The 26931-nt window shown below is 49.9% G+C and overlaps 1 protein-coding gene across 2 annotated transcripts; it reads left to right on the top strand.

Annotated features, from left to right (window-relative positions):
- The first annotated feature begins 7818 nt into the window (after positions 1–7818).
- ZBTB42 (zinc finger and BTB domain containing 42) lies at positions 7819–13852 on the top strand. Of its 2 annotated transcripts, none has more exons than XM_075426736.1 (2): positions 7819–7901; positions 9138–13852. In XM_075426736.1, the coding sequence occupies exon 2, from the start codon at positions 9152–9154 to the stop codon at positions 10580–10582; it is 1431 nt and encodes a 476-aa protein (XP_075282851.1). In that variant the 5' UTR covers positions 7819–7901; positions 9138–9151; the 3' UTR covers positions 10583–13852. The 2 variants fall into 2 exon arrangements, with proteins under 2 accessions (XP_075282851.1, XP_075282852.1); XM_075426737.1 differs by lacking the exon at positions 7819–7901 and adding an exon at positions 8437–8485.
- Positions 13853–26931: the final 13079 nt, after the last annotated feature.

Consider the following 26931-nt stretch of genomic DNA (forward strand, 5'->3'; position numbering starts at 1 on the left):
CCATGATTGTCGTTTACGACCCGGGGTGGCATACGAAAGTCTGCCATCTCCGTGAAAACATCAACCTTGACCCGGTTTTGGACGCAGTCCAACAAACCCTTTACCCACAGAAATACTTTTACACAAGTATTTAAGTCAACAGGATTCCTCACATGAGTAAGGGATTGTGGGATTTTTACCCATCTTATTTTTCCAGTAAATAAAATGTACTTTTTTCAGCCTCTCTAGAGAACTTCACCATTTTTATCCTTTTGCTGCTCTTCAGGTTTTGCCTATTTCCCCAGAGTTTCTCCTCTCTACAAACACCATTTTACTTGCAATTTCTTTCTTTCCAATCTCTCCTCTATACAAATCTCGCACACTTGCCCACCTTACCTGTAGATATGATTTAAATCAGCAATCTGATCTCCTAGTTAGGAGAGATTGTTTAAATTTCAGTTTCAGCATCAGAGCCAGTCTTCTCAGTATTGATTCTGCATCAAACACAGTGCTGGAAGAGCCAGGAGAGTTTAGGTGTAACTCCCAATAACCAAACAAAAAAACAAAATTCCATTTTCTTTTAATCATAACTGATCTTAAAAGGACCTGTGCTTTCCTCTTCTTTCCCTGCCTTCTTACAACTCTGGTCTAAACACGTGTAGTCATGAGGTCCCCCCCATATTCATCCCCGAGACGCAGCAGAGAGCCTGAGAGTATCCCGATTACAAAGGTGTAGTTTGAACATTGCTCCGGACTTGAGCTGGAGGCTATCTCTGCTTCACTCGGCTGAAAACAAGCACTTAGCCTTTTGGACTATGGAATTAAAGGCAGACATGAGCAGCAGCACATCGCTTTGCCTGCGCTGCTGGCTATGCAAACTACGGTCCAACAGTCACCCCAGCCAAATGGGCCATCTAGGCACCTCCTCAGGTCTGGGTCCTGAAGGTCAGCCAGACTGAAGGAGATGTAAAAACCACGGGGTTTTGGCCCACTGCAACTTCTTCTGCAACTTTCCCAGTCCGTTTAGCTTTACTTTTAGTTTACTCCATTGTTTTGTTTTCTGCAAAGGAACATTTCACTATCGGGCCAACCTCTGCGAACGCCCTTTGTATACCGAATGGCAAACAGTGTCACCAGCACCACTTCCATGACAGCAGTCCCCTCATCCCACTGTGCTTTGGGAAGGTGACATCCTACCAGTGACACCCGTGGCTCCCCAGCAGGCGATCACCATTCCAGGTTGGTTCCTTTCACTTATTAACTGTTAGAGGCTGACCTCCAGTTAAGCGCAGTGCTGAGCGGCTTTTGGAAGCCTTTTTTCCAAACACTCTGTAGTGAGTGTCCCCAGGCAAGACAGACGCTTTGCAAAAGCACCAGCGGTACGTCTCCATGAGCCGGTATTTTTTCCCAAGGTCTTGCACATTTCCTGACATCTCTACCATCCCAATTACTAAAAACCTTCTCCTCCGTGGGTCAGGCTCTTTGCTGTGTTGCAGGAGGAACTCAGTAACGTAATAGCCTGGATCTCAAACTGCAGCCTGAACCCCTGATGCCGTGAAGCCTGTCACTTCGTCACACGGTGAAGCTGTGATGCGGGAGCAGAGCCTTCAGTACACAAGTATGGTCTCTGAAATCAAAACCCTTCCATGGGCAGAGGGGTCTACCAGCAGGTAAATTCCAACCTGCTCAGGTTTCAGGGAGTCCCTTCCCCCTTCACACACCGTCACCGGGGTGCTACACACTCATCTACCCACAAAGCCAGCCGGGTGACCAGCTTTAGGTATCCAACTCTGCGGCCATGTTCTGAAGCTTAATGTTATTCACATATTTCAGTGTTTCATTAAAGCAGGACTTACACTGAGAGCCTAATTAAGGCCAAAGTTCCACATTCATTTCCAGGGAAGTAAAAGGCAAGTTATGTAAACTCGCAGCAAGTACTACTTCTACCAGAAGAGCAAGATAAAAGCATAAAACACATCCATAGGCAAAACAGTAAAGGAGGGGAGCGAAGGTTTTGGCAGACAGTACATAACAGAAGGAAGTCTAGAAAGATATTTTTATTTGCATTTCTTACATGATGTTCTCTGGACTTCCCCTCCAGCCGGAATACATCTGAGGGAAGCGGAGCGACCAGTGTGGTGGCTACTATGCAGCCCCAAGACAACAGCAGCTCTTTTCTACTACGAAAATGGTCTGTCTCGCTCTCCCCATCCTCAGTCTCCTGTTTATCTCTCCATTCCCGGGGGCTGGACTGCTCTCACAGGCACGGGTTTGGCACCCAGGCTCCCAAAGGCGTCAAGCAGAGGCTGGGAGCATGCCGAGCCCAGCTTCTCTCTGCACAGAGCCCCTAGACATACCCCAAAATCCTTCCCATCCAGTGCTGCCTCTCCCCAAACCCTCAACCCAGCTCCTCTGACTAGACTGAGGAGAATGACACCAAAGAAGGATTGAGGCATGGTGGAGAAGCCCATGCTAAAGGGACCCAATATGTTTAAAAATCTGTAGGTTTTGTATATGGAGACAGAAATAGTGTTTGCAATGGAAGAAGCGCGGCTCTTCGAGCCAGGGGGGCAGTTCTAGTCCCAACGGACAGCAGAAAAAGGATACTGGGGTAAGGGGAGAAGAAAATGTCCAGGGAGGGTAGGGAAAGGGGCTAGAAGACAACGCCACTGTGAGTGCTCCAAGGTACAGACGGTCTTGGAGGTGGGAACAAGAGGCTTGGTTTTTATTTACTATGTGATAAAAGGATAAAAAAATAGTAGAGGTGATTGCTGTAGCTAACTGGATGGGTTCGAGAAGGCAAAAGCGGGCATCACTAAGGCCAACAACAAATTGACTGTAGCAATGATGGTGTGAACTGTGTAGCACGTGAAGGGTTTAGTGTGGGGAATGCAGAAAAGTGAGATGTTTGAGATTTTATTTTTTTTAACTGGTATCTGGGATGCTTCTGCTGGTTTGTATTTGCTCAGGCTGGGTTGATTTGGAAACCTCACGGAACAGCAAAAATCAAGAGAAGACCAAGACTACACGCCATACACATGTGAAAAGACAGAGTCTTTTATGCCCTAAGATTGCAGATTTATCTAACAAGGATCACAACACTTGTAAGAATATGTCTGGCCAACCCCACAAGTCCCAAGAGAGGATCCTGCTTAAGAGACCTTTTGCAGACAGTGGGGTGGGTACACCAACTCTCTGCCTTACAAAGCTCAGGGTAACAGTTGGAGGTGAAAATGATTTATCCTGGGACAAAACATTTTCTGAGGAACTGCTGCTAAACTGGCACCAGAACATCGCTAGTGCTAAGCCCTTTATTCCAGGTTCTATTTTTGCTTAGCAAGGATTTCCATTGTGAGATTTCCCAGTCCTAACCCAGCAAAACACTTCTGCAGTATTTAGCCCTGTTTTCTTCAGGGAGTTACTAAAATAAAGTGCATTGTTAACAGAGGGTATTATTTGCTTACAAATAGAGCAACGCCAATTAAGAACCTCTCCTTTAATAAGAAATTAGTAACCCTACACTGGACCCTACCAGTGCTGCTCAGCTTATCTGAGAATACATCAGCTTCTGATTTAAAGACCTTTGTCTGGGCCCGATAAATCTTACGCCTGGTCCCAAATCAGACACCAATTTTGTCTCTTACTGTCCACTGTTATTTATGGCCTTTCATTGTCGTTCTCTATATATCCTGCTACAAACGTACATACACCTGTTAATTTATAACACAGGCTCTCAGATTTCATTCCTGGGGATGCGCAGATAAATGAATAAAACAAATATTAAAAAGGAAATAACTTGCTTAATAATATTAGATTTTTTTTAAGTAAATGTATATTATATTCTGAACATGCCAAAAAAAACCCCAAGCAATATTTAAACATGGCTGCCAGGGTGATTAGCAAGGGTGAAAAAGGAAAACGAAAACCTCTGAAAGAGGAGAGTGTGCCTTATCAATGCCATGCAAATTTCCTTCACCGCTGCAAACCAAGAAGTGTGCTCCCTTTACGGAAAAAAACCCCACAGATTTTTAAAGGCTGAAAAAGTACCTTCGTTTACCATTTCCAGAAATCTAGAACATAGCAGCTTGTAACAAAAATAACCAGAGGCTGAGGGTTAGGCAAGCTGAGTGAAACAATGGAAGAGGACTAACCGAGAGGATGCTGTCTCCCAGCCGCCAGCATGGGAGCTGAAGGCCAGGTGTGGTATTAATGCCTGGCTGGTTCGGACCGGGATGCTGCAAGCTCTCGCTCCGGAATCGAACGTGCCCTGCGCCAGCGGCACCTCTGCAGAGTCCTCTGCGCTCTCAAAGCAGGCCGCTGGGTTGGTGCATCCTTATTGATAGCCATGTGATCGCAAATGCAACAAGTTAATATGGAATTTATGTACGCAGCTGAGCGCTACGAGCCTATCCACTTGGTAGGATGATTTGACAGCAGAGATGTAAGGCCCTAGCTGCTGCAATATATACTCACAAATACTCCAGTGTGCACACAGGGTCTCATTATCAGGGAGAAATCAGCAGGACAGGCATAAAACAAATACGACTCACAATAAGCACAGCGCTCAGGAGACTGACTGCGGTGTGTGCTCTGATTAACGTCTGGAATGGCAATAGTGCCAGTTAACGCTTCCTTGAGTCTTCGATGATGTGCTTGAAAAGATCTCCGGGAAGGTCATGCCCACGTTTATGACTTGACTGCAAATGGAGCAGCCCCCCAGATGCTGACCTTGGATTTGATCGCAGGGTAAGTGCTGGAGTAGATCGGAGAAGATTCGTGGCCGCCAACGGCAACTCCTTCTCTTAACAGCACGGGGCTAAGCATCCTTTGTGCTTAAACTCTTCCTTGTTTCAGGGGAGGGAATGAAGCACTCGGTCCTTCTAATCCCTGTCTGCATGGGATAAAGCAACCTTTGGAAAAGTTTGGAAGAACTTCTGCAAATAAACGTTGCTGTGACCCATGCGCTGAAAGTATCTTCAATTTCGCCAAGCGTCAAACATTCTCAGGCCCTGACTCTCCTTCTGAAACACAACTGCATCACCACAAAGAAGATGCCCTACAAGAACAAAGACCATAAAAGCACTGAAATCATGTAGAGACAAACACAAAGAGGCTTCTGCCCTATGCGGTGAGAGAGAAAACAATCAAATCACATGAAAAACCTGTTGCTACCGCTTCTGCGTCTGGCCAACAAAGCGGGCTGGAGGCCCCACTCGGTAAATACATACTCTTGTTGGATCAAAGGGGTAAGCATGGAAGCGAGTCCTTAGGCTTTATGGACCTGATCCTGTTGGTTTTTCTGCTAATTTCTGTGGGCTTTGGCTGGTGTCCAGGCAGCATAACCAACCAGGAGCAGGGCTAGCCTTGCTTGGCAAACAAGAGCCCCGATTTTTGCTGTTGCTGCCCTAAACCTGGGATTTCTGTTCAACTCTGGAAGGCTCCGTAAGCAGCAAAACGCTTGCTGGCACCCAGGAGCGTTTTAGCTGGACCCAGGAATGCACGTGGCTGCACAAGGATGGCTAACGCGGTGGCTCCCGATGCCTTCCATCGGTCCTCGTTCACCTTCAGCCGTCTTCATACTCGGCAGCGCAATGGTCGTGATCTCCCTAGAGCATGGATGCCAGTCGGAGAGTTTCCTACTGGCTGAGCAGCTGCTGCCTGGCTCCATTCCCTCGGGGAAGGACTGAAAACAGAGCCCCTCCTCGGCTTCATGCCCGCCTTCAGCGGGCTCAGGGGCCAGAGCGATGAAAGCAGACGGTTTGCTTACCGCGCCGTGCTTCCACGAGGGCCTTCCGGGAACGCGGGAGCTCTTGGCATAGAGTTTCTGGGGCAGTTCTTCCTGTTGCCTTGCCTGCAGTAATCGCTTTGGGCTTGTTTACATTAGAGAGTTGTACTACCAGTATTTTATACAGTCGTAGTTAAATCGGCACAACACCTGCATTGTATCTGGCGTTGCCTTGGTGTGAAGGTGAGTATAGTATTTCTGAGTCCTGAAAAGGCAAGCCAACAACACACAAAATGGATACCTAGAGAAAATGGGAATGCCGTTGCATTTTCTGACATTTCAAACTCTGTAATGACCACAGACTCACTGTGAAATTGTAATTGGTTTACTAAAAATAAGACACTGCTAGATTGTAGACAATTATTCCTAGCTTACAGAACCCAAACAGGAATTAAAACCTTGCTTCTTTTTTTATCTTATTTTTTCTCCCCTTATTATTAAAGAGGGAAAAATGAACAATGGCTTACACAAAATAAGGGATTTATGCCAAGCAGCATAACTCGTAGGAGTACAAGAGACCGCTTAACATTTCCAGTGTACGGAGACAGAGAAACTCTGCAAGTTGACACATCCACGGCGTAACTTAATGGAAACTGCACTTGCGCTTTGGGGAAGAAATTGCTCCTCTTTTGGTAGAGCCCGTGTTATCTCTGAGGCTGCGCCTGTGGGATCACACCGTCTTTCAAAGGACAGAGAGCTCCTGCTCCCCGATCATGTCTGTGATCGTGGGCAAACAGATAAAGCTCTCGGTGTTACTGAACGGTGACAGATTGAACCCCAGGACCTTTAACTCTTTCGCTGGAGCTGGACACCTCCACATTCCGGGCTGGAGTTTCCCGATTTGAACACTATGGATGATGGCATTACCAAACACCCAAGGAGGGTTTTGTGATGATGCAGTCGCTAATGCTCGAAAACCATCCAAATACCCTGGCATTCACTGCCAATGGAGTTGGATAGTCGAGGTCTGTGAGAAAAAAATGACGTTGGCAATGTAGACCCTGACTTCTGGGGCAAAGAGCCTGAAGACATCAAAGAACAGGATTAAACTAGCAACAAACACACCAGTCAATGAAGCTGGTGTCTGAAGGTGCTGACGCTACCACTGGGCATTGGAAACGATGTACATTAAAAAAAAAAAGCTGGTATCCTGCAGATATTACAACCTGGGCAGGGCAGCCGAGGGGAGGGAAGAGGAAGGAGCATCCCTGCTTTCCTCGGAGGCTGGAGACCCCCGACCGGCACCGCCAGGGCGTTGGCAGGGGGGCCCCGAGGTGACCCCCGTGCTCCGCTCCCCCCACCTCGCAGCACACCCCAACCTCACCCCTTCTTCCCTCTCACGGGCAGCAACACCCCCGCACGCCAGCCCGGCCCGCAGCCGCCGGCCACCCCCGCGGCTCGTCCCGGGAGCCCGGGGGGCTCGGGGGGGCTGCGGCGGGGCTCGGCTGCGGCCGGAACCGCGGCCCCGCGCTCCTCCGCTCTCCCCCTCCCAAAGCGCTCACTTTCGAAGGAAGACGGCTAATTAAAATTTAAAATTCAAATCAACTATGGTGAAAGGTCATCTTGGAAGAACTCGTAGGCATCGGGCGCTCATCAGCCGACGCGCAACTCAAATCCGGGGGGAGCGCGTCGCCCCCCGCCCCATCCCCGCCGCGGGGCAGGCGCCGTGCAGCTCCCGCTGCCGCGCTGCCCCCGAGCCGGCCCTGCTCCGCGCAGCCCACCGCAGCCCACCGCAGCCCAGCCCGCGGCACGTCGGGCTGCAGCGGGCGGGCGGGCCCTCTGCGCGGCGGAGTTGGGAGCGGGACGGCGGCGCTGCCAATGCAGCGGCCGGCAGAGGAGGAGGAGGAGGAGGAAGGGGAGGAGGAGGAGGAGGGGAGAGAGGGAGGGAGGGGGCAGGCGGCAGCGCGCACCGGTCGCCGGCGGCGGGGCTGGCCGGGGCGGCGGGGACTATTGTGTGCACCAGACGGGGACACACGCACCCCCCCCCTCCCCGCACACCCCCCCCCCAGCCGCGACTGGGAGGGAAAGTATCGCGAGAGCGGCCGGCGAGCAACCTGCTCCACGACACGGCCGCGCCGCCGGCCCCGCGCACCGCACCCGCGCACATGCGGACGCCGAGCCCCGCTGCCGCACGCCGGTAAGGACGCGGGGAGCCGGGAGGGGGGGGACGACGACGACACGAACCCACTCCCCTCACCCCCCTTTTACCGCGGGAGGGGAAAGTCCTCGCTGCAAAGTTGGGGAGCGCGGCTGCAAAGCGGGGGGGGGGGGGGCTCCGAAAAGCGGCTCCGCGGTGTCGTCCCCCTCCCCCCAGGGCTGCGCGGAGCCGGGCGCCGGCGAAGGTCACCGCGGCGGGAGGTGGGGTCCGGGGGGGGGGGGGGTTGGGGGGGCGGGCTCGGGGCAAGTTTGTGGGATTTAATCGCGGGCTATAAATGGGGCTGCTGGAACTTTAAAAGGCAGCAAGCTGTGGTTGGCTGGTAGCGAGATTTGGAGTAACATATGGCATTAAAAGGCGCACAGCTGGAGGTAGCATTTCCATCGCAGTGAAGTCAGAGCAGCTGACTCTCCAGCTTGCGGTGTAATTAGCAAACCGAGCACTCCTCCTTCCCTCCTCCCTCCCTCCCGCCTCCCTCTCCCTCCCTCCCTCCCGCCGCGCCTCGCCCGCACTCGCACCCGCGCTCCCTCCTGCCCGCCCGGCTCCGCGCCCGGCCCCGCCGCAAGGTAAGCGCCCGCCCGCCGCCCCGCCGCCGCTTCCTCGCCCTTCAGTAACTTCGACGGAAACTTTTCCCCCTTCATTGCCCCCCCGCCCGCACCCCTCCCCGCATGGGGGGGCCGCTGCTCCCCCCCCGCACGCCGCGTCCCGGCCGTTGTGTTGCGGGTGGGCGCGTAACGGCTGAGGATGAAGTTCAAACGTGCGTGCATGGCTGTGCGTGGCGCGGGGGGTACGCTGGGTTAAAAGGTGTCCCGGGTCCGCCTTGCTGGGCAGACAGCCTGGGAGTTCTACGCCGCTTTTGTTTTTTCCTACTTGCGCGCGCTTCCACCCTCTTAATTTTTATTAAAGTGCTTGGTGGGAGAAACAAAGGTTGGAGGGGCTGCAGCTCTGCTAGCTTCTGTTTACTTACCGTCAAGTTTTTCCTGTTCGGAGCAGGTGCGAGAGGATGAGAAGCACGCTGTGTTGTGGTGGTTTGTTTTGTTGTGTTTTTTTTTTTCCTCTGCCCCCTCCCCTTAATAAAACTATTACAGACGATTAACAGTAAACGTTATCTCCAAGGCTGCTTCTTTGGTTTGTGTTACCAAAAAGCCGATCTGTTTGTTACAGCTGCTAGGAGGCTTTAGTTTACAGTAGCATTCAAGTTTTTCCTGTTTTGAACAGGTTATGAAGGAAGAATGGAGTTTCCAGACCATAGCCGCCAGTTGCTGCAGTGTCTGAGTCAGCAGCGTCACCAGGGCTTCCTGTGTGACTGTACTGTCTTAGTTGGAGAAGCTCGCTTCAGAGCGCACAGAGCCGTTCTTGCCTCTTGCAGTATGTACTTCCATCTTTTCTACAGGGACCAGTTAGACAAAAGGGATATTGTGCATCTGAACAGTGACATTGTCACAGCCCCTGCCTTCAGCCTGCTGCTGGAATTCATGTACGAGGGAAAGCTGGAATTCAACAGCCTCCCGGTGGAAGACGTGCTCGCTGCGGCTAGCTACCTTCACATGTATGACATTGTGAAAGTCTGCAAGGGCAAGTTGAAAGATAAAGAACTGTGTTCGGAAGAGAAGATTAACGATGAGGCGGCCAGTTTGGAGAAAGCGGAGCATTTTCTAGACGCCGGGGTGCCCCCGGTCCACGAGTTTGACCCAGGAAACAAACAAAAATTCAGCGTTGCAGAATACGAGAGAGCGGCAGGCAAAGAAAAGGTCAGCAGTCATCCCGCCTGGTCCTCTGATCGTATAAGTGTCAGCTCTGTGCCGGCGGAGGCAGAACCGTGCGCCGCGGCAGCTGGAAAAACAAAGGCTAATGTCAATAGTTCCACAGGACCTTTGTCCCAAAGGTCTGTTAACCATCCCCTGGCTTCGAGTGATGCGGACTGCGCGCTGGATTTGTCTTTCAAGCCCGTGCCGGGGAGAGATTCCTTACACCCCTCCTATGTCTTTGGACAGCTGGCTTCCGACAGCCAGCAGCAGGGTACCGAGCCACTTGTTAAAGACGAACAAGACTTGCTGTCAGATCAGGAGGACAGCGAAGCCAGGAGTCCGGAGAGTCAGCATTTTGGGAATTCAGCCAAAAGCCTAGTGACAGGGTTAGGACACATGTTCGCAGGGAATGGCAGCTCTCACGCCCGAGAGGAGGACGTAGATCAGGAGCGAGATGAGAGCGAGGACGACATGGATTCGTCGGACATCTCCTCCTCGGGCGTCCTGGTGCCTCCCGGGCATATCTGCATTTGCCCGCTCTGCAGCAAGGTGTTCCCCAGCCCGCACATCCTCCAGCTGCACCTGAGCTCCCACTTCCGTGACAAGGACGGCTCCCGGGCCCGCCTGTCCCCCGACGGGTCCGTCCCCACCTGCACCCTCTGCGGAAAGACCTTCTCTTGCATGTACACGTTAAAGAGGCATGAGAGGACTCACTCCGGGGAGAAGCCCTACACCTGCGGCCAGTGCGGGAAGAGCTTCCAGTATTCCCACAACCTCAGCCGCCACGCCGTCGTGCACACCAGGGAGAAGCCCCACGGGTGCAAGTGGTGCGAGAGACGGTTCACGCAGTCTGGGGATCTGTACAGACACATCCGCAAATTTCATTGTGGCCTTGTAAAGTCCTTGGTGGTTTAAGATGTGCGATCTTTTTTTTCTTTTTTTTTAATTTTAAAAATTTTTTTTGTTTTCCTCCCGCCCTTTTAAAACAGGAAAAAAAGGCAGCATCTGAATTTTATTCCTCCTCCCCCCATTCTTTATTTTATTTTGGTGATATTCACTTCAGGTATATGATCTTTAAAAGATGCAGAGGTATACACTCCAGAGGCCTTTTAATGCAATCCTTCCACCTCTCCATCTCCCCCTTCCCCTGGCACCCTCCCTTCCCAGCACTGTCCTTTAGGTCTTCTGTTGCGCACCCATGTTACATTATTAATGTGAAATGATCTAAGTAATTCTGCAGTGATTTAGCATCTGTTTTCATGCTAGAAGTACTTGCTTCGTGGTCAGAGTTTTTTGTTTTCATTTGGGTTTTTTTTGATGTTTTTTGGTTTTGTTTTTTTTAGTTTCAGAAAAGGTAATCAGCAAATTCCGGAGAAAAATTTGGATTCCATTAAGCTCCCCTAATGCTCTCTGCATGTTGTGTAGAAGCATCCAAAGAGATGAACTGTGATTTAAATACATTTCAGTGTAGAGAAGCTTGTCTGCAGATCACAGAGTAAGCGGCCGTACTCTTTATTCCGTAGAGCTAGACGAGACCCTAAATTGGCCCCAATTGTAAAGGGGGTTGAGGATTCCTGGCTGCGTCTTTGGTACTGGTCATTTTTTTTATTCTCCTTATTAGAATAGTTCTGCAATCGATCCTGAAATCTGAACGAGAAGTTTTTCAGTCTTCCCTTCCCGCCCATCCTCCTCCGTGGACTGACCTACCGAAAAGCTACTGTTGAGCATAAAGCATGAATGGAAAAAGTCTTTCTGTCTGCAGCGTATCCACTCCTGAAGTGCTGAAGGATGCGCGCTAGGACATGTGAGAAGTTGTACGGTCCGTGAATGTTTTCATTCCCTTATCGACACCCAGGGGCCGATCCCGTCCCCCTTGGTGGGGACGGCAGCCCTGAGGCTCAGCGTCGGGCTCCTGGGGGGTCGTCGCTCGGGGGAACTCGGACCGCGTGTGTGATGCCCTGCTGGCTTGTCCAAAAAGTTTACCGCTGTGCGAAAATCAGCAGCTCGGAATTTTTTTTTTTTTATTTTATTTTTTTTAATGAAGTTGGTGATTCCCTTTGGGCCAAATTCTGTGCAATCGCCTGTGTTTGGAAGGGACGGGATGAAGATAAACTGCTGGAGGGAAACCATGGCCCGGCTTTTTCCCCCATGTCCCACCTTTTCAGGAGAGGTTTCTGGAGTATGTTTAGGTGGGATTTTTTGAGTTTGTAAACTGAGGCTGCCTGTAACTATAACCAGTTTTACTCCAAATAACTCAATTGTTTGCCTAATCGAGCATCCTTTGGTCTGTGCATGTCGGTAAATATCAGATTATTCCCTTCCAGTCAAACAATCCATTCAAGGTACAGGTACACGGGACTGAAATACAATAATAACATTATCTGAGGGTTTTGAACGTGGTTCTGCTGCGTTAGCGTTGCTTCACCAGCTTTCCTGACACTCCTGGAGTTCTTTTGTGAAACTTAAGTGTTTATTTCAAAGTGAATTTGAAGCACTGAGTTAGATTATTTGAAGAAGTTGTGCTTAAAATACTGTATTTCATCTTATGAAGAAAAAAATTCCCGATGCCTTCCCCCTCTGGTCCAAAAACTGAGCACTACCTACATAAATAATACAGGATTCTTTTTTTTTTTGTATTTTTTTTTTTTAAAGAAGTACTTCCTCTTTTAAAGAAAATCAGGATATACTTGTTACAGCCTCCTCTTATTATTCATCTCTTAAACTATGAATGTACATGTAATGTGAAATTTTGCTTCTATTTATAGTTCTGGGTTTTGTTGTTTTCAGTCTCATTTCTTGACTGTAAAATATTTTTGCTGAACCTGTTACATATGAAAGTTGTGGGAGAGTACTGTATCTTGAACATAAGTGGCTTTGGTACTGTGGTCTTATTCTACTTAATCTTTTTTTTTTACTTTTTGCTGTGATTGGAAATAGCACTGAACAAAGTCTACTAAAATTAAGTTATTTTTCTTTCTACTAAAATTAAGTTATTTTTTTTCTCCTGAGGATACTTGATATAGTATTTATTAGATTTTTTTTTTGAAGTGGAATTATTACTGTTAATGTATTTCAAAACTAGATAATTTACACTTCACTTTAAATTTTATAACTGGGTTTTGCATGTTGAACAACATGTAAAGAGTTTAATGTAGAGTCAGCACTACTGAAGCTGGTAATCTTAATTTTGCATTCTTTTGACACTTTTTTTGCATTTCAGTCACTGTTAGTTTTTTGTGTTTGTTTTTTTTTCTTGATGATCATAAAATAGGATGTGCCATAAGAACATCATTAGAGTATGGAGCAGGGAAAAGTTGAAACAAGTTTGTGTCTGATCTTAGTGTAGAAATAATTCATTAAACTGATGCTGTGAGCATGCTCTGTACTGCAGTGAATATAGGGCAGAAGTTGGGGTTTTTTTTAAAAAAAAGGAGGAAAAAAAAAAAAAAAGACTTTCTCATTCTTTACCACATCATGAACACACTGTTCTTGCAGTCTGGTATTTGTGTTCCCACTCCTCGTAGCTTGAATTTCTAAAGTAAAAAAAAAAATGTTTGCACTTATTTTTGTTCTTAAGGTGACTTTTTTTTGGCTATCTCTCTGTGTGTGTCTCTTATTTTTAAGTTGCAATAGCTCGGAGCTTGTTTTCAAAATGGTTCATGGCTCTACAGAGAAGTACTAAAAACATTGCACACTTACGCTCGTCTCTTCATAAACTGTTTCACTGCGGGGCGGTCGCTGTCTCTGTAGGGGACAGCCCTGCTCCGCATTTTAAACACTGGATTTGTCTTCTACTACAAACAAATACTGTGAAGTTAATGTAAAAAAAAAAAAAAAATTGATATTTTTAATTGTTTTTAATCTTGGTGCAGTTCAGATTAAATATGTATATTTAAAGACACTAATTTTTGTGGGAGAGTTTTATAGTATACAGTATGTAGAAAAGCTATTGGAATGGAATATATTTTATAAAAACGTTGTATCACTGTTTTATAGTGAACTATTTTTTCTTCAGTGTTAGTGTAATACTGTTAGTCTAGATACGACAATCGCAGGAAGAGTGATTCAAGCTACTGTTAGCGCTTAGTTTTGCGTGGAGTTCTGTTTGCAGCTGTATCGGTATGTGCTGTACAATGTGACAATCGTGACTAGGATTGTTGTCTTTATAAATTTACACAAAATAAAATGTGCTAGAGTTGTAAGCTTGAGCCTCCTCCTCCTCCCTGTAGTGGAAGGGGTGTGGTGTTTGGGGCGCTTATAATTCATTATTATTATTAATATTTTACAGGTGGCTGTACTATGCTATTTTATTATTATTATTATATATTCTAATATTTCTTCCATTTTTTCAGGGCCACGGGGAATTTCAGACGTGTGAGGAGCGGCCGTGTCTCAGTCAGAGCCTGACCCAGCGTTTCCGTAGTCACTGGGCAGGACTAAAGCCACCACCATTTCTTCATTTTAACCGGAGTGTCGGGGAGGTTGGGACGGGCTCAGCTCTCCCCCCGATGCTCTGAGCGAGCTTGGGACCAGCCCTGTCCCGAGCGATGTGGCTTTACAGCTGCAGGCGGGTGCTGGGGACCGGGTGACGAGCCCCTGGATGCAGAAGTGATGGGGCGTGCGAGGACAGCCCAGCAAAGGGCACTGGTGCCTGCTGGCGTCCCAGTGCCATCAGGCTGACCAAAGCCACGTCGGCTAGCTTGCGTGATGTTCTGACCCAGCTCCTGCTGCCTTTGAGCTTCGGTTCATTTGACAGGAGCTGGGATTAGGGGGAAGAAGACGGAAGCTGCCAGTGCCAGCTGCTGCTCAGGGGAGGAAAATAAGCTGGTGGGTAGGTTTGCACCTGTACTACACGCACTGCATCTTGTGTTTCTTAATTATTTGGAGGCGAAGGATCCTGGCAGCATCCGACTGCCTTGAAACGGTGGCGGTTGAGGGATGGGCAAATCACAGTTAATGCTGGTGTGGAGGCACAGCTCGATCTCCCCTTCTACTATCACATAGCTGTTTCTTTGCAATCAGCTCAAAATAGGTAGGTATTTCTTGCGTTGAAGCATGGTCCTGCTTCGCGGGGCTTGTGCCTCCATCCCTGTCTGCGGGAAGGGCAGAAAGCTGCTGGAGACGCGCGGCAGTCCTGCTCCGATGTGGTCAAGTGTTTATAAATATATAATTTTTTAAATTTATTTTTTTTAACTTCTACCATTCCGGGGTGGGTGTCCCTGCAGCTGCTTGTTTGTGGCATGCTCCGTTTTCACTCTTTGCTGCTGTTGTGGATGTGCGGAAGAAGATTCAAAGGTGTTTTATCCTCCCTGCCCAAGCAAATTAACTAAATATGTCTAAATCTGGGTGCTGTGCTAGGGAAGGGGGAGGCAAAAGGCTTTTCTTTGAGGGTGAGGGCACTCAGAGAGAAGCGAGCTTGAAGCTAAACCTGGGAGGTGGATGGCATGCAAACAGGCTATAAATAACCGTGAGTAGATGGAGGAGAGCAGCCCACATCTACTCTGGCATGGGCATGCTGTGCCCATTTTCTTTGTTGATAGCAATTGCTAATGTGAATTCTGGCACTCCGAATCCTGATGCCTGTTGTTCTGATAACATAATTAAATCTTAGGAATGTGAAATATAAAAAGCTTTGAGAAGCAACCAGGCCACTAAGTGGATGCTGGGAAGGAGGAGTGCGGGGTGCGTACGCACCGAAGGAGCGGTGGGATCGCTTTAGGCAGGGTTCCCTGCCTGCCAGCTCGCAGGTACTCTGGGGCCGATCCTGCCCTTCCCTGTGGGAAAGGGGGTGACCCCTGGGGGCATCTGCTGTCCTGACCCTGGGCTGCAAGGGCTGTCATCTTCCAGGACTGCAGCACGTAACGGGCTCCTTGGGTTGGCAAGGGCCAGACCTACCGATGCCAGCAGCTTGGGTGCCTGACGCCCTTGCAAAGACCGGTTCTTCTTGGGCAGAGTGTTGTGAAACGCTTTTATTTATTTTTAGCTTTTGTTTTGAAGTGTTGAGTGCCTTCTAGAGGTGGCCTGGCCTTGGTATGCACAGGGATGGCTGTGGATCTCCAGGTGCATCTGGTCGTGTGTCACCAAATGCGACTGTACAGCTGGAGACCACGGAGAAATGGCCTTTCCAAGCTTGGGTGGTGGGGTGTGGGTTTGGACCAAGTGCCTCCCAGCCACTGAGGGGAGTTCATGCTGACCCGTAGCAACATCACCAGGTGAGGTCCCTGGTGCTGTTAGATGCTGCGTTGTGGGAAGCAGCGGACCGTATTTATTGCTTAAATCAAATTCTTGCAGGGGAAATGAGCCTCCAAGCCTGGTGACGAGGGAGATCCCCCATGAGAAGGAGTTGGGGTGGAGGCGTAGGGGGATCTTTGTATTGCCCAGCTTGGTGGTGGGGGTACCATCACCATCCAGCTTCTACTGGTGCTCAAGGTTTCTTCTGCTGGTGTGCCACCCTGAGCTTCGCTTGCTGGTGAGTGTCTTTCTGCGCTGTTTTGCTGAGGAAGGCACACAGCAGAACATGAAACAGCAGCTGTTATCTGAGCAAATCAATGGCAGGTGTGACCCGGCAAAAACCGCCTATGTAGGACAAAGCTGGGCTCAAGTGAAATGGAGTCGAGCCCACGGTGCAGTTGGTGTGTGAAAACGCCTTGTCCTGGGAGGAGGAGGAGGAGGCGGAGGCGGGAGCGGGGCTGCGAGTGACCTGCCTAGAGAACATTTTGTCTCAAATGACTTGATGTTTTGTGCTGGGGAGGACCTGGCTGGAAGCGCTGCAGATTGAGCAACTTTGTGCAGCGAGGTGTCTTTCGTAACAACCGGACCCAAGGATATCCTGCTGTCTTATTTTTCGTACGTGGGGATGAGCCGCTGCAGGAGGATGCCGAGCGCTTCCCAAGCGTGCCCCCTCCGCATACGCGCCGCGGCCCTCCGCTACCTTCCTGACTAGCTCTTTTCATCCCGGTTGAAAAAAATGAAATAAAAGAAAAAAAAAAAATTGCTCATGCTGTGGAGCAGGAGGAGCGTGAGCAAACACGTTGGGTATTGTTACCTCTTTCCTGTCTGCTGTTCCCTCTCGTACAGCTGCACGCTGCTGTGCACAGCTGGCTCCGCTGCCCTTGCAGGATGATCTGTTGCGGAAAAGAAAAGTATTGCCAACCTGGCTTTAAAAACAAACAGAAAAACAAAGCCCAGAAAACCCTCCCAAGCTGCTGTTAATATTCTAGGGCCTTGTGTGCGCACCGAGCTTGTGTGTGCCCTACCCCGGCGAGAGGAGCTGGGCGCAGGCAGGGATGGATGGAGGCTGGTGCTGCCGCAGCCAGGGCAGCCTGCGCTGGGCAGCGCTGCCAGCGTTTCCCAGTGGCAGAGCACGGGTTCCAGCATCCCAAGGGGTTTTGAAGCAATGTATGTTGTAGACCTCGGGACAAAATTGCCAGGAAAGGGATGTCATAGGTCTTAATAACATAGGAATTTGGGGAAATGAAAGTTCAAATGACAACCTTATCCATAGGTTCCTTCTCCCTGGGGACAGCTCGCCCCACACACGAGGTACTCTCTGTTCCCCAACCTTCCTTATCTCTCCCTTTTTTTTTTTTTTCTGCACTATCCAGGTGGTGTTGCGAACCATCTGCTGCAGTGATTCAGCAGAATCCATTTAGCGCTTTCCCAGAGAGGCCGGCATCTGCCAGGCAAGGGGGAGAGGACGTGGGGAAGCCCGGCACATCTGCCGCCGTGTCTGCGAGAGAGGTCTGGGGTCAGCCCCTGACCTCCTCCCGGCCGCCCTGCAGGGCACGGCTGGTGCGCGGGAGCACACCCATCTTCACCTTCATCGTCGTGGCTTGTCTGGCTCGGTCAGGGTGGTTAATTACCAAATGGCTCTTTTGGCTTTGGCTGTGGCAGGGAAGAGCCTCCCTTGTATTCCGTGATGTTCTGCGGTGTCTGGCTGGCGCTTGGCAGGCGCTGGGCTTCCTGGCTGCCACAAGATGGGAACGAGACAGTGCCATCTTCCTTCCCAAGGTCATACTGAGATGGCTTGGGCTCGAAAGCACAAGTGTGTATATACACAGTCTCCAAGGTGGGGGAAATAGGCGGCTGATTTGCCCTGAGCAACTCCGGTCCAGCAAGATTTTGCAGAACAAACGCGATGCAGGGCTGGGCTGGGTGCGAGAGGGGGCCAGAATGGCTGATGCCAGTTCTGCCTGGGCTATCGCAAATTCCACTCATTTGCCTTGGGGTAGGTCCTCAAGTGTGAGAATCGCTTGAGTTTTACTCTGGGATGGGGGAGAGGGTGATCTTTCAGATAATAAGAATTTCTTTAGCGGTGCTGACTTCCCAACCCGTTGGTAAGACTCGAGCTAATGCTTGGCAGCAACTGCCGGCAAATACTGAGTCAGTATTAAAAGTAACTACCTGGCAAGGTGCTTTGAAAGCCTGTACAGATTTGAGCCTCTGGCAGGAAACATAATAGATCTTGTGTTCAAAAATCCATCGCATCTGTGCAGTAGGTTATGGCAAAGAGCTCTGAGTGAGGAACAGGAACGAGTCGCTACATTTCTCACGTACCAGAAGCTATCTTTATTTTACGGAGGGCCAGTGATGTTTGGAGGAGCAGAAGCTTCTATTGCCCTTTGTATATTAAATAAAAAATATTTTAGTTTTGGTAGACTTTGCAGTGACTAGGTTTTCAATCCTTCTGATGTCTAATCAGCTGTCAGAGGAAGCTGGTTTCCTTTTAATCAGTTCCTTAGAGATGTTCTTACACATCTAACAGTTTTGTTTCTGCAGGTGTTTTGTAAGCAAACCCTTTCACCCTGGTGCTATCAAAGAACATACACAAAGTCTTTGGAAGAGAAGGGGAAGAGACCTTGTCTGGGCATCTGCTCTGTCACAGAATCACAGAATCACAGAATAGTAGGGGTTGGAAGGGACCTCTGTGGGTCATCTAGTCCAACCCCCCTGCCGAAGCAGGGTCACCTACAGCAGGCTGCACAGGACCGCGTCCAGGCGGGTCTTGAATATCTCCAGAGAAGGAGACTCCACAACCTCCCTGGGCAGCCTGTTCCAGGGAAAAAGTTCTTCCTCATGTTCAGACGGAACTTCCTGTGCCTCAGTTTGTGCCCATTGCCCCTTGTCCTGTCACTGGGCACCACTGAAAAGAGCTTGGCCCCATCCTCCTGACACCCACCCTTCAGATATTTGTAGGCATTTATAAGGTCCCCTCGCAGCCTTCTCTTCTTCAGGCTGAACAAGCCCAGTTCCCTCAACCTCTCCTCGTAGGGGAGATGCTCCAGTCCCCTCACCATCCTCGTAGCCCTCCGCTGGACTCTCTCCAGTAGCTCTTCATCTTTCTTGAACTGGGGAGCCCAGAACTGGACACAGTACTCCAGATGAGGCCTCACCAGGGCAGTGTAGAGGGGAAGGAGAACCTCCCTCGTCCTGCTGGCCACATTCTTCTTGATGCACCCCAGGATTCCATTGGCTTTCTTGGCAGCCAGGGCACACTGCTGGCTCATGGTTAACCTGTCGTGCACCAGGACACCCAGGTCCCTCTCCGCAGAGCTGCTCTCCAGCAGGTCCACCCCAAGCCTGTACTGGTGCATGAGGTTGTTCCTCCCCAGGTGCAGGACCCTGCACTTGCCTGTGTTGAACCTCATCAGGTTCCTCTCTGCCCAACTCTCCAGCCTATCCAGGTCACGCTGAATGGCAGCACAGCCTTCTGGTGTATCTACCACACCTCCCAGTTTGGTGTCATCAGCAAACTTGCTGAGGGTACATTCTAACTCTTCATCCAGGTCGTTGATGAAGAAGTTCAACAAGACTGGGCCCAGTACTGACCCCTGGGGGACACCACTTGTCACCAGCCTCCAACTAGACTCAGCTGTCCTTCTGCTCCTGGGCAGGGCCAACTCACCATTAGTTTTACCTGACAAATGTGTTGAACCTGCTTGTGGGGACGTCCTCAGGCAATCTGTCATGGTGCCCACCTCTCCCTTAGCCTGGAAAGCTTTCTTCTCCCCCTAATGTCTAGCCCAAGTCAGATGCTCTGATGGTCTTGTCTTTTCAGGTGGATAAGGAGGGAGGCTCTACCGGCAGTGGGATGACCGAGCTGTAAAAATGGGCTTATGCAGGGAACTGGCCCAGCTTGTAAACTAGACCTGGATGCGGTCTTGGGCAAAGCAGCCAAACTGCAGAATGAGCTTATTCCAAAGCCCCCTGGGTGTTTTATTTCATGGCCAGTAAAGACACAGGAGGCCCCAGGGCGTAAGCTGCTGTCTGTAGGTGGGCAGCATGAGAAACGGGCCATTGGGTCAATGCACACAGAAGTGACTTCTGTAAAATGTGCAAGGTTAAGACCTCAGTGCTATGTTTGTTTTTCAGGCAACTCCTAGCAACTGACCTCTGCTTGGCCAACAGCAGGCTGTGCTCTCCTGAAGCTTGTCTCAGGCTTTTGCTCAAGGTAGAGTTTTGATCTCTTTTTAACGAACACCACTGACATTTTTTTGGGGGGGGGAACAAACATGATGCTTCCCTTTCTTGTAGCCTGCAAACTAAACCTCTGGTTCTGACTTCAGACCTAACCTCATTAGCCTCTTACTAATGAAAATAATTTTTCTTGCATTAATTCAGAAGGAGGGTGTTCACATACATCATGCTGGGGAAAGGGGGACAGGGGCCAGGCTACACCAAGAGTTATTAACCTTGTGAGACCCATTAGACTGGAGCTGGACCAACGTAGGACAGTGTAGCCTGTGGTGGTGAGTGAATGCGGTAGTGAACGCGGTGGTCATTTCTGCATTCCGCCCTGTAGGATCCGAGTGCTTCAGCTGACATCTGCTGAGAGCATGGTGGAGAAACTCGATGCTGGAGGGGAAGGGGTCTGGTGCTGCTGGGGGACTGCTGGGAAACACCTGGTCTGTGGGACCTGGCACTGCGGGTGCCTCCATCTCTGCTCTGCTGCAGGCTGGTGGGAGGACGAAGTGGGACTGATGCCTGCTCACCGTCATCCCTGATCTGGGCAGTGCTTTGTCTCCTGGTGCTTCTCCTACACCTGGGAGACACTTTCAGCTCCATGCCTCTGGAGGAGCATGGAAAGTTTGCTTAAGCTCGCTTTTACCCAGGGGGTTGAGTTTTGCTCTAGCTGAGGAGCAGATCTGAGGGAGGTCTGCGGAGCTGCTCGGCTGCCACCCAGTCCTAATCTCAATGCCATGAAACTGGAGCACTGCATTCTGCTCAGCTCCACGTATCCAGAGGTGGCATGGTCCCGAGCACCCGATGTGGTCTTGTCTGGACAAGCAGGGGAAGGAAAGGAGCTGGAGTCAGTGGTGCTGTTCACTGCAGTAAGGCAGACACGGCAGCGCTTTCCTGGGAGGGAGGCAGGCAGAGCTTCAGGCCTTTCACAGCCTTCTGGGACTTTAACTTGCTGTTCTCAACTGTACTGCGTGCTTCAGTGCCTTGGGCACAGCCAGCAGTGTCTGCAGGTGGCTCTCCATCTCCTCCTGCAAGGGCAAGGCTTGTCCAAAGAGACAGCGAAGATGAGAGCCGGGCTCTGCACCCAGCAGCTGAGGACAGTTTTGGGGAGCGAGGAATCTGGGGCTGCAGACTTGAACACAAATGGGACGATCGGTTCTTGGATTACAGCACAGGGCTCTGGGCATGGCCTCACCCTAAAATGATGCTCACAGCGCTGCTGCTTCTTGTTGCTGGAGCTGACAGGTCCAAAGTCTCTGGCTCCCAGTAGCACCCAGTTCCAGCGGGGCAGAGAAACTGCAATGCTTCCCGAGCGTTGCGTTTAACACCACACCATCAGCAGAATCAGAAACTCTTGTTACCTCTAAAATTAGGATAAAAAGTCACCCAAGACTTTCAAAAACAAAAGCCCCCTGTTTCATCGGGCTCGGGTTTTTTAAGTCTTGCTGCTTGTAAAACTAGAATTTAAAAGATCAGATAACACTTTGTTCTACAGTATTTGCAAACATCAAAAGACGCCAAAACTTACTGAACGCTGCTCTGAAGTACAGTCTGAGCTCAGTGACTTTCTTGCGGTGTTTCACTGTGCCTCCAGTAGCATACTGGCAACTTGCAATGCTTTATCATTCACCTTCAAATCAGAAGTTCTGGCTTTTTCTTTCATTTATTTCAAAGCCAACAAAAAAAAAAAAATGGCAGCTGCTTTTAGAATAAGGAAACACAGGAAATTTATTTGGAAAATGATTTTTCAAAATGCGCATATTTGTGTGTGGTTTTCTCCATTTACTCTGTCTTCAGGGTATGCGATGAGGCTGTGTGCAGTTGATGGAGCACAGGGGAGTGCAGGGAGGTATCAAGAATGTAACTACAAAACCCGAATTTGTCCCCCAGGACGATCTCAAGCACAGTCATGATGTCTGGATCTCTTAACTCTCCTCTCAAGTTGGCATATCTAAAATTCTTGTTGCTGAAATGTCAGTGCCGGGAGTTTCCCTGGGAGAGCCTGTCTCCTCATCCCGACCTGGCACAAACTCCCTTAGCTTTTACAACTGCGTGGTGTTAAAGGGTTCCGTGGAAGAAAAATAGATGTAGTGAGAGCTCTTACTACATCGCTGGCTTTCAGCACCGTGACTAAATCTGGCTGATTCAGTGGGTTTTAAAATATCAGTTTAAAATATTTTTTTAAAGATTTTTTTTTTTTAATCTGCTAAGGAAAGTATCAGATGTGCAACTTTTCAGGTAAAAGTCTTCAGGTTTGCCATCCCTACAGATTTTTACACGCTGAGTTACCGAATTGCTGAAAATACAGTGCACTTGCTATAGAAAGCGTCTGGTTCGTTGGCCGTATCCAGGGAAGCTCTGCCCCGGTGGGGCAAACTCCAGCGCGGCGGCGCAGGCTTTTGCCCATGGAAAGGCTGTTGAATGGGCTCTGATGTTGCACAACTTCCAAGCAGGCACAACGGTGTCGGCTACCTGCGAGCCTCTCCCTCTTCCTTGTGTACTTTGAAACCCCGAGGGAGGGAGAGCGGCAAATGAGTAAGTCATCAGGAACAGATGTTGCACAGTAGCAGCGAAACAAATATTTTGTGTTTATGCTACTTCCAGTCAAGGGTAATGTTAACACCCATACGTCTGTGTTAACTTGCCCTTTCCTCAGCACAATCCCGCTGCGGAGCCACCGGAGCTGGTTGCTAATAAAAGTCTGCTTGGAGAGGGGTGAGCACTGAGCTCCTGAACGGGTGCCGACTGGTTCCTAATTCCGCAAAGCGCGCTGGTTATTCCCTTGCTTATGTGTCATTCCCTCCCTTGCCTGACCTGTTTGCTATCCCCCCTGCTGCGAGGGGCGGTTTGCTTTGCAGAAGGAGGAAGGATGCTACCCAGAAGGACTCTGAATTTTTTTTTTTTTGCAGCCTTTTTTTCCCAGAGGAGTTTCTGGATAAGAAGCACATACCCTTGGCTGGGTTTTTCTTTTTTTTTTTTTTTTCCCAGAGAGACCTGCCTGTGCATCTCTCTGGGCTTTTTCTTACAGATGGGCTTGAGGTGCACAGCTGCCCCTCCATTCCCTCGTCCTCAGCTCGGTGGGCTGAGAAGCGCCCGGTTCCCCAGCCCCGGAGGATGTTCTCCCCGCGGCAGCATCTGGCTCTTGGCAGGCTCCGCGGGCAGCCGCGCTGGCAGCCTTTGGAGTCCCCTTTTAGCTGTGTCGGGTGGTAATCTGTCAGTTGGCTCTTCAGGCTCCCTTGTCCTCCTGCATGTTTTTTCTTCTCGACAGACCTCTTAATTTGGAGTTGGTCAATCAGAGCTTTGAGAACGCTCCTTGGAATTGCTCTCCGCGAGGCGTTTCTTTTGCTTTGCTCCAAAGAGGGACTTTTGGCAAATCTTTATTTTGTTATAACAGTAGCAAGAGGGGGAAAAAAGAGCTGATCGGGTTCCCAGTAGCTCGGCGGAGTCTGTTAGTGTCAGTGGACAGGATAATTTACTCGGCCGATTGTTCTGGCTCTGATTATTTACAGTAACCCTAAAAGCATTGCCTTCCTCCCCAGGAAGGAAGCACTGGTGGTTTTAAACAGCAAGAAAAGACTTTAAACAAACCAAGAGTAAAATATGAAATGCCAGCTCTGCTGCTCTTCTTGAAAACGAGCGTGTCTGGGGATGGATCCTCAGCTGAAGTAAATCCCGCCTGTCCCCAGGATTGTGTCACTGCGCACCGTTTCAAAACCATCCCCCAAGGATATTACTATTCTTTTCTCCGTGTATGAATAAGCTACTTACAGTGCATAGCTGCTATATTACAATTTCCTAAGAGGTGCTGGCATCTGGAGAGATTACATTCCACTGGCCCCTGGGATGGAAAGAATGAGTTCAAGAACAAAGAATGAAATCCCCACTTCTGCACTCGGAAACCCGGCGTTTGCCAAAGGGTAGGGTTGAGTCCGTAGCTGGACCTTGGCATTGCTAGTTCTTGGTGCAACCTTCCCCTTTTCTGCCAAAAATTGGGCTGCACCGAACCATCCATAAAATTAAACTTAATATTGCTGAGGCTGAGCTTGGTGGGTTGGGGGGGAAAAAGAATTCTCACCGGTGAACTTTGCGACACCGCACTGTGTAGGATTAACAGCTCCGCGACCCGGTGTCTATTTGGAGGACTGGCACGGTTCAGGCCGTGGTGTTGGCAGCCACCGCGCCGCCCCGGCTCCTTGCTCCGCAAAGACACCTTTCCGGGTGGGAGGAGGATGCCGAGCGCGTGGCTGCCTGCCAGCGAGCGTTGAGCCGCCATGCAAATTGCAGTGTGGCTGCAAAAAAAAAAAAAAAAAGTTAAAAAAAAAATTCGAGATCGCCCACTCGTAGCAGTCTGTGCAATCGGCTGTCTGGCAGGATTGATGGTTGTCACTACCGAACGCTGCTGAGCTGGAGCCAGAATCAAATGAGTGGATGTCCTCGTGAGCCTGCTTGGGGGGAAAAAAGAAAAAAACCCACACTGAAAAAACTAAGAACTTTCAGTTTAGAAACTAAACTAAAGAGTCTCGTTCCACTTTATAATTGCTTAGCTGGGAGGAAGAGCTGGGAAACGTTCCTGCTGCATGCAAAAGTGGAAGGCCAGAAGATTTCAGCTGTCTCTCCTCAGTAGCGTTTTGGGGTGGAGGAGCCTGGCAGGGAGGAGGGAGCGTCTCTTCCCCTGCTAAGCTGTCCCTGGGACCGGGAGGGATATTCAGCCAGGGCCAGTCCTGATCTTAACTGATGTGGTGCAGCGCTGATTGCGGCCGCAGAGGACAGGCTGGCGTCCCTTAACGATTTTACCTCTTCCCACACAGACACCCTGGCCTGGGTACGCTCTGGGTCGTGATCGCAGCGGTGGTTGGTGCGTGATGGCAGTGAAGCGACTGGCTATAACCTACTTGGTAAGTCATAGAATGTGTTGGGTTGGAAGAGCCCTTGAGAGGTCACCTAGCCCAACCCCCCTGCAGTGAGCAGGGACATCTTCAACTTGACCACGTTCCTCAGAGCCCTGTCCAACCTGGCCTTGAATGTTTCCAGGACAAAAAGTGGGGATGAGGTTTCCTGAGTCTGAGTGGTGTAACCAAAGGGTTTTCACAAAATACTGCCAGGAATGTGGTGTTAGCGCCCGGCTTGCCCGTAATGTTTGAATTCAGCTAGATCTACACCAGTAAAGCAGAGATCAGGCCCTGGCATCCTGCAGCCCTAGCATGGCATCTGCTCACCTTTCAGTCTCCAAATTGTTCACAAGAAAAGAGAGAAGATGTACCTGGACCAACATATGCTGAAGGGTGAGAACAACCTGGAGAATAATGTGTGATAATCTGTGCTCCCTCACCTCTTGCAAGAGGGACAAAAGGAAGGAAAGCAAGCCAGAAAGGAAGGAGACGTGCTTCCTTTTCTCCTGTGTGTTGAAAAACATTGCTTATTTTTCTGTCTGCTTCCTCTTTTCTTCCCTCATGTCCTTCATGTGGTAAGATGGAGAGAAAAAAAACCTGTTTTCCTTGACTGTGTGTGTCAAGTCCCTCTCCTGGGTTGGAGGTGCTGAGGTGCTGCTGCTCCCTGGTCTGGGCAGGGCTGGATCTGGTCCTGCCTCTCCTCTTAGTCTTGCTCATACTGGTAACATAGTTTTATGGGGGCAGAGCTGAACTATCAGAACTAAATCTGTTCAGATCAGGGTCCTGCTAGAAAAACAGTGCAACATATTCTTGAGTCACATCAACAGATGAGAAGCCAAGGGCGTCTTTGTGCCTGCCCGAGCTGAGGAATAGCCTCCTGCCTGGTGATGTGGCCTCTCCAGGGTGCGTCCTGATGTTTTCTTCTGATGTGACTGAGGGGACAGGTCCCGGCAGTGGAGGTGGGTGCTGCTGTGGTGCATCCCAGTGCCTGCGGTGGGGAGTAGTGAGAGGACAGGGGCACGCTGCTTTCTGTGGCATTGGCAGCACCTACACTGCTCATTCTGGGGAGAGGGTACCAAGCTGTAGAGCTAAAACACATGGTATTTACTGGCTTGGCAGCCAGCAAGAGTGCAGCTACATGTGCCGCAGAAATTTGTGTGTTTGTCATCTTGCTAAGATGCCAAGCACCGGCTGTGTAGTCTCGCCTGGCAAATAACAAGTGGAGAGATCAGCCAGAAGGATGCAATGGCAGCAGCAAGCCAGGGACTGTGTCCCCTACCCTGCAGCCCAGCCCTGCTTCAGGATCGTATCCTCCGAGAGACAAATCCCTCTGTGCTGCCCCAGGCAGGGAGGTGACATCTCCTCTTCCTCGGAAGCTCTTTACCAGCTCGATCAGTGAGCTCCACTCTTCAGGTGGGCTATGAACATTTACAGGTGGAAGCACGGGAACACTATGCCGGGCCAAGACCGCCTTATCAACATAAATTACTCACAGAAGTCGAGTTCTCAGTTTAGAGGCTACTTACACAGAGTGTTTGAAACAAACACTTCCTACCTCCCAGAGCAGGCACTTCCTCTCTGTGTTGGCCTCAGGAAGGATGCTCAGCCCATGCTCCCTCCTTCCCGACTGCGGCCCTGGGTCCAGCCTGGCTTTGTGACCCCAAGGCCACCTTCAATCTGAGAGATCCTTCCATTGCTTCTCTGCTTTGGAGAAAAACAGGTCAAAGTGTTACGTCTATGCCTGAACAGGCATGTGGATGATTAACTGGCCACTTGTTTGATGATACTCGGTTTGCTTCCTTCTCCCTCCCTTTTCCCTGTTAGTTTGGATGGTATCTTTACATTAAGCAGCAAAAGAGAAGAATGAAGATTTAAACTCATTTAACCTTGAATGTAGCCATTAGTTAAGCAATT

Source organism: Opisthocomus hoazin, chromosome 7, assembly GCF_030867145.1.
Source record: "Opisthocomus hoazin isolate bOpiHoa1 chromosome 7, bOpiHoa1.hap1, whole genome shotgun sequence".
NCBI lineage: Eukaryota > Metazoa > Chordata > Aves > Opisthocomiformes > Opisthocomidae > Opisthocomus > Opisthocomus hoazin.

What these genes read in the sequence shown, in the direction of transcription:
- ZBTB42 (XM_075426736.1), top strand. Translation starts at nt 9,152, where the DNA reads ATGGAGTTTCCAGACCATAGCCGCCAGTTGCTGCAGTGTCTGAGTCAG.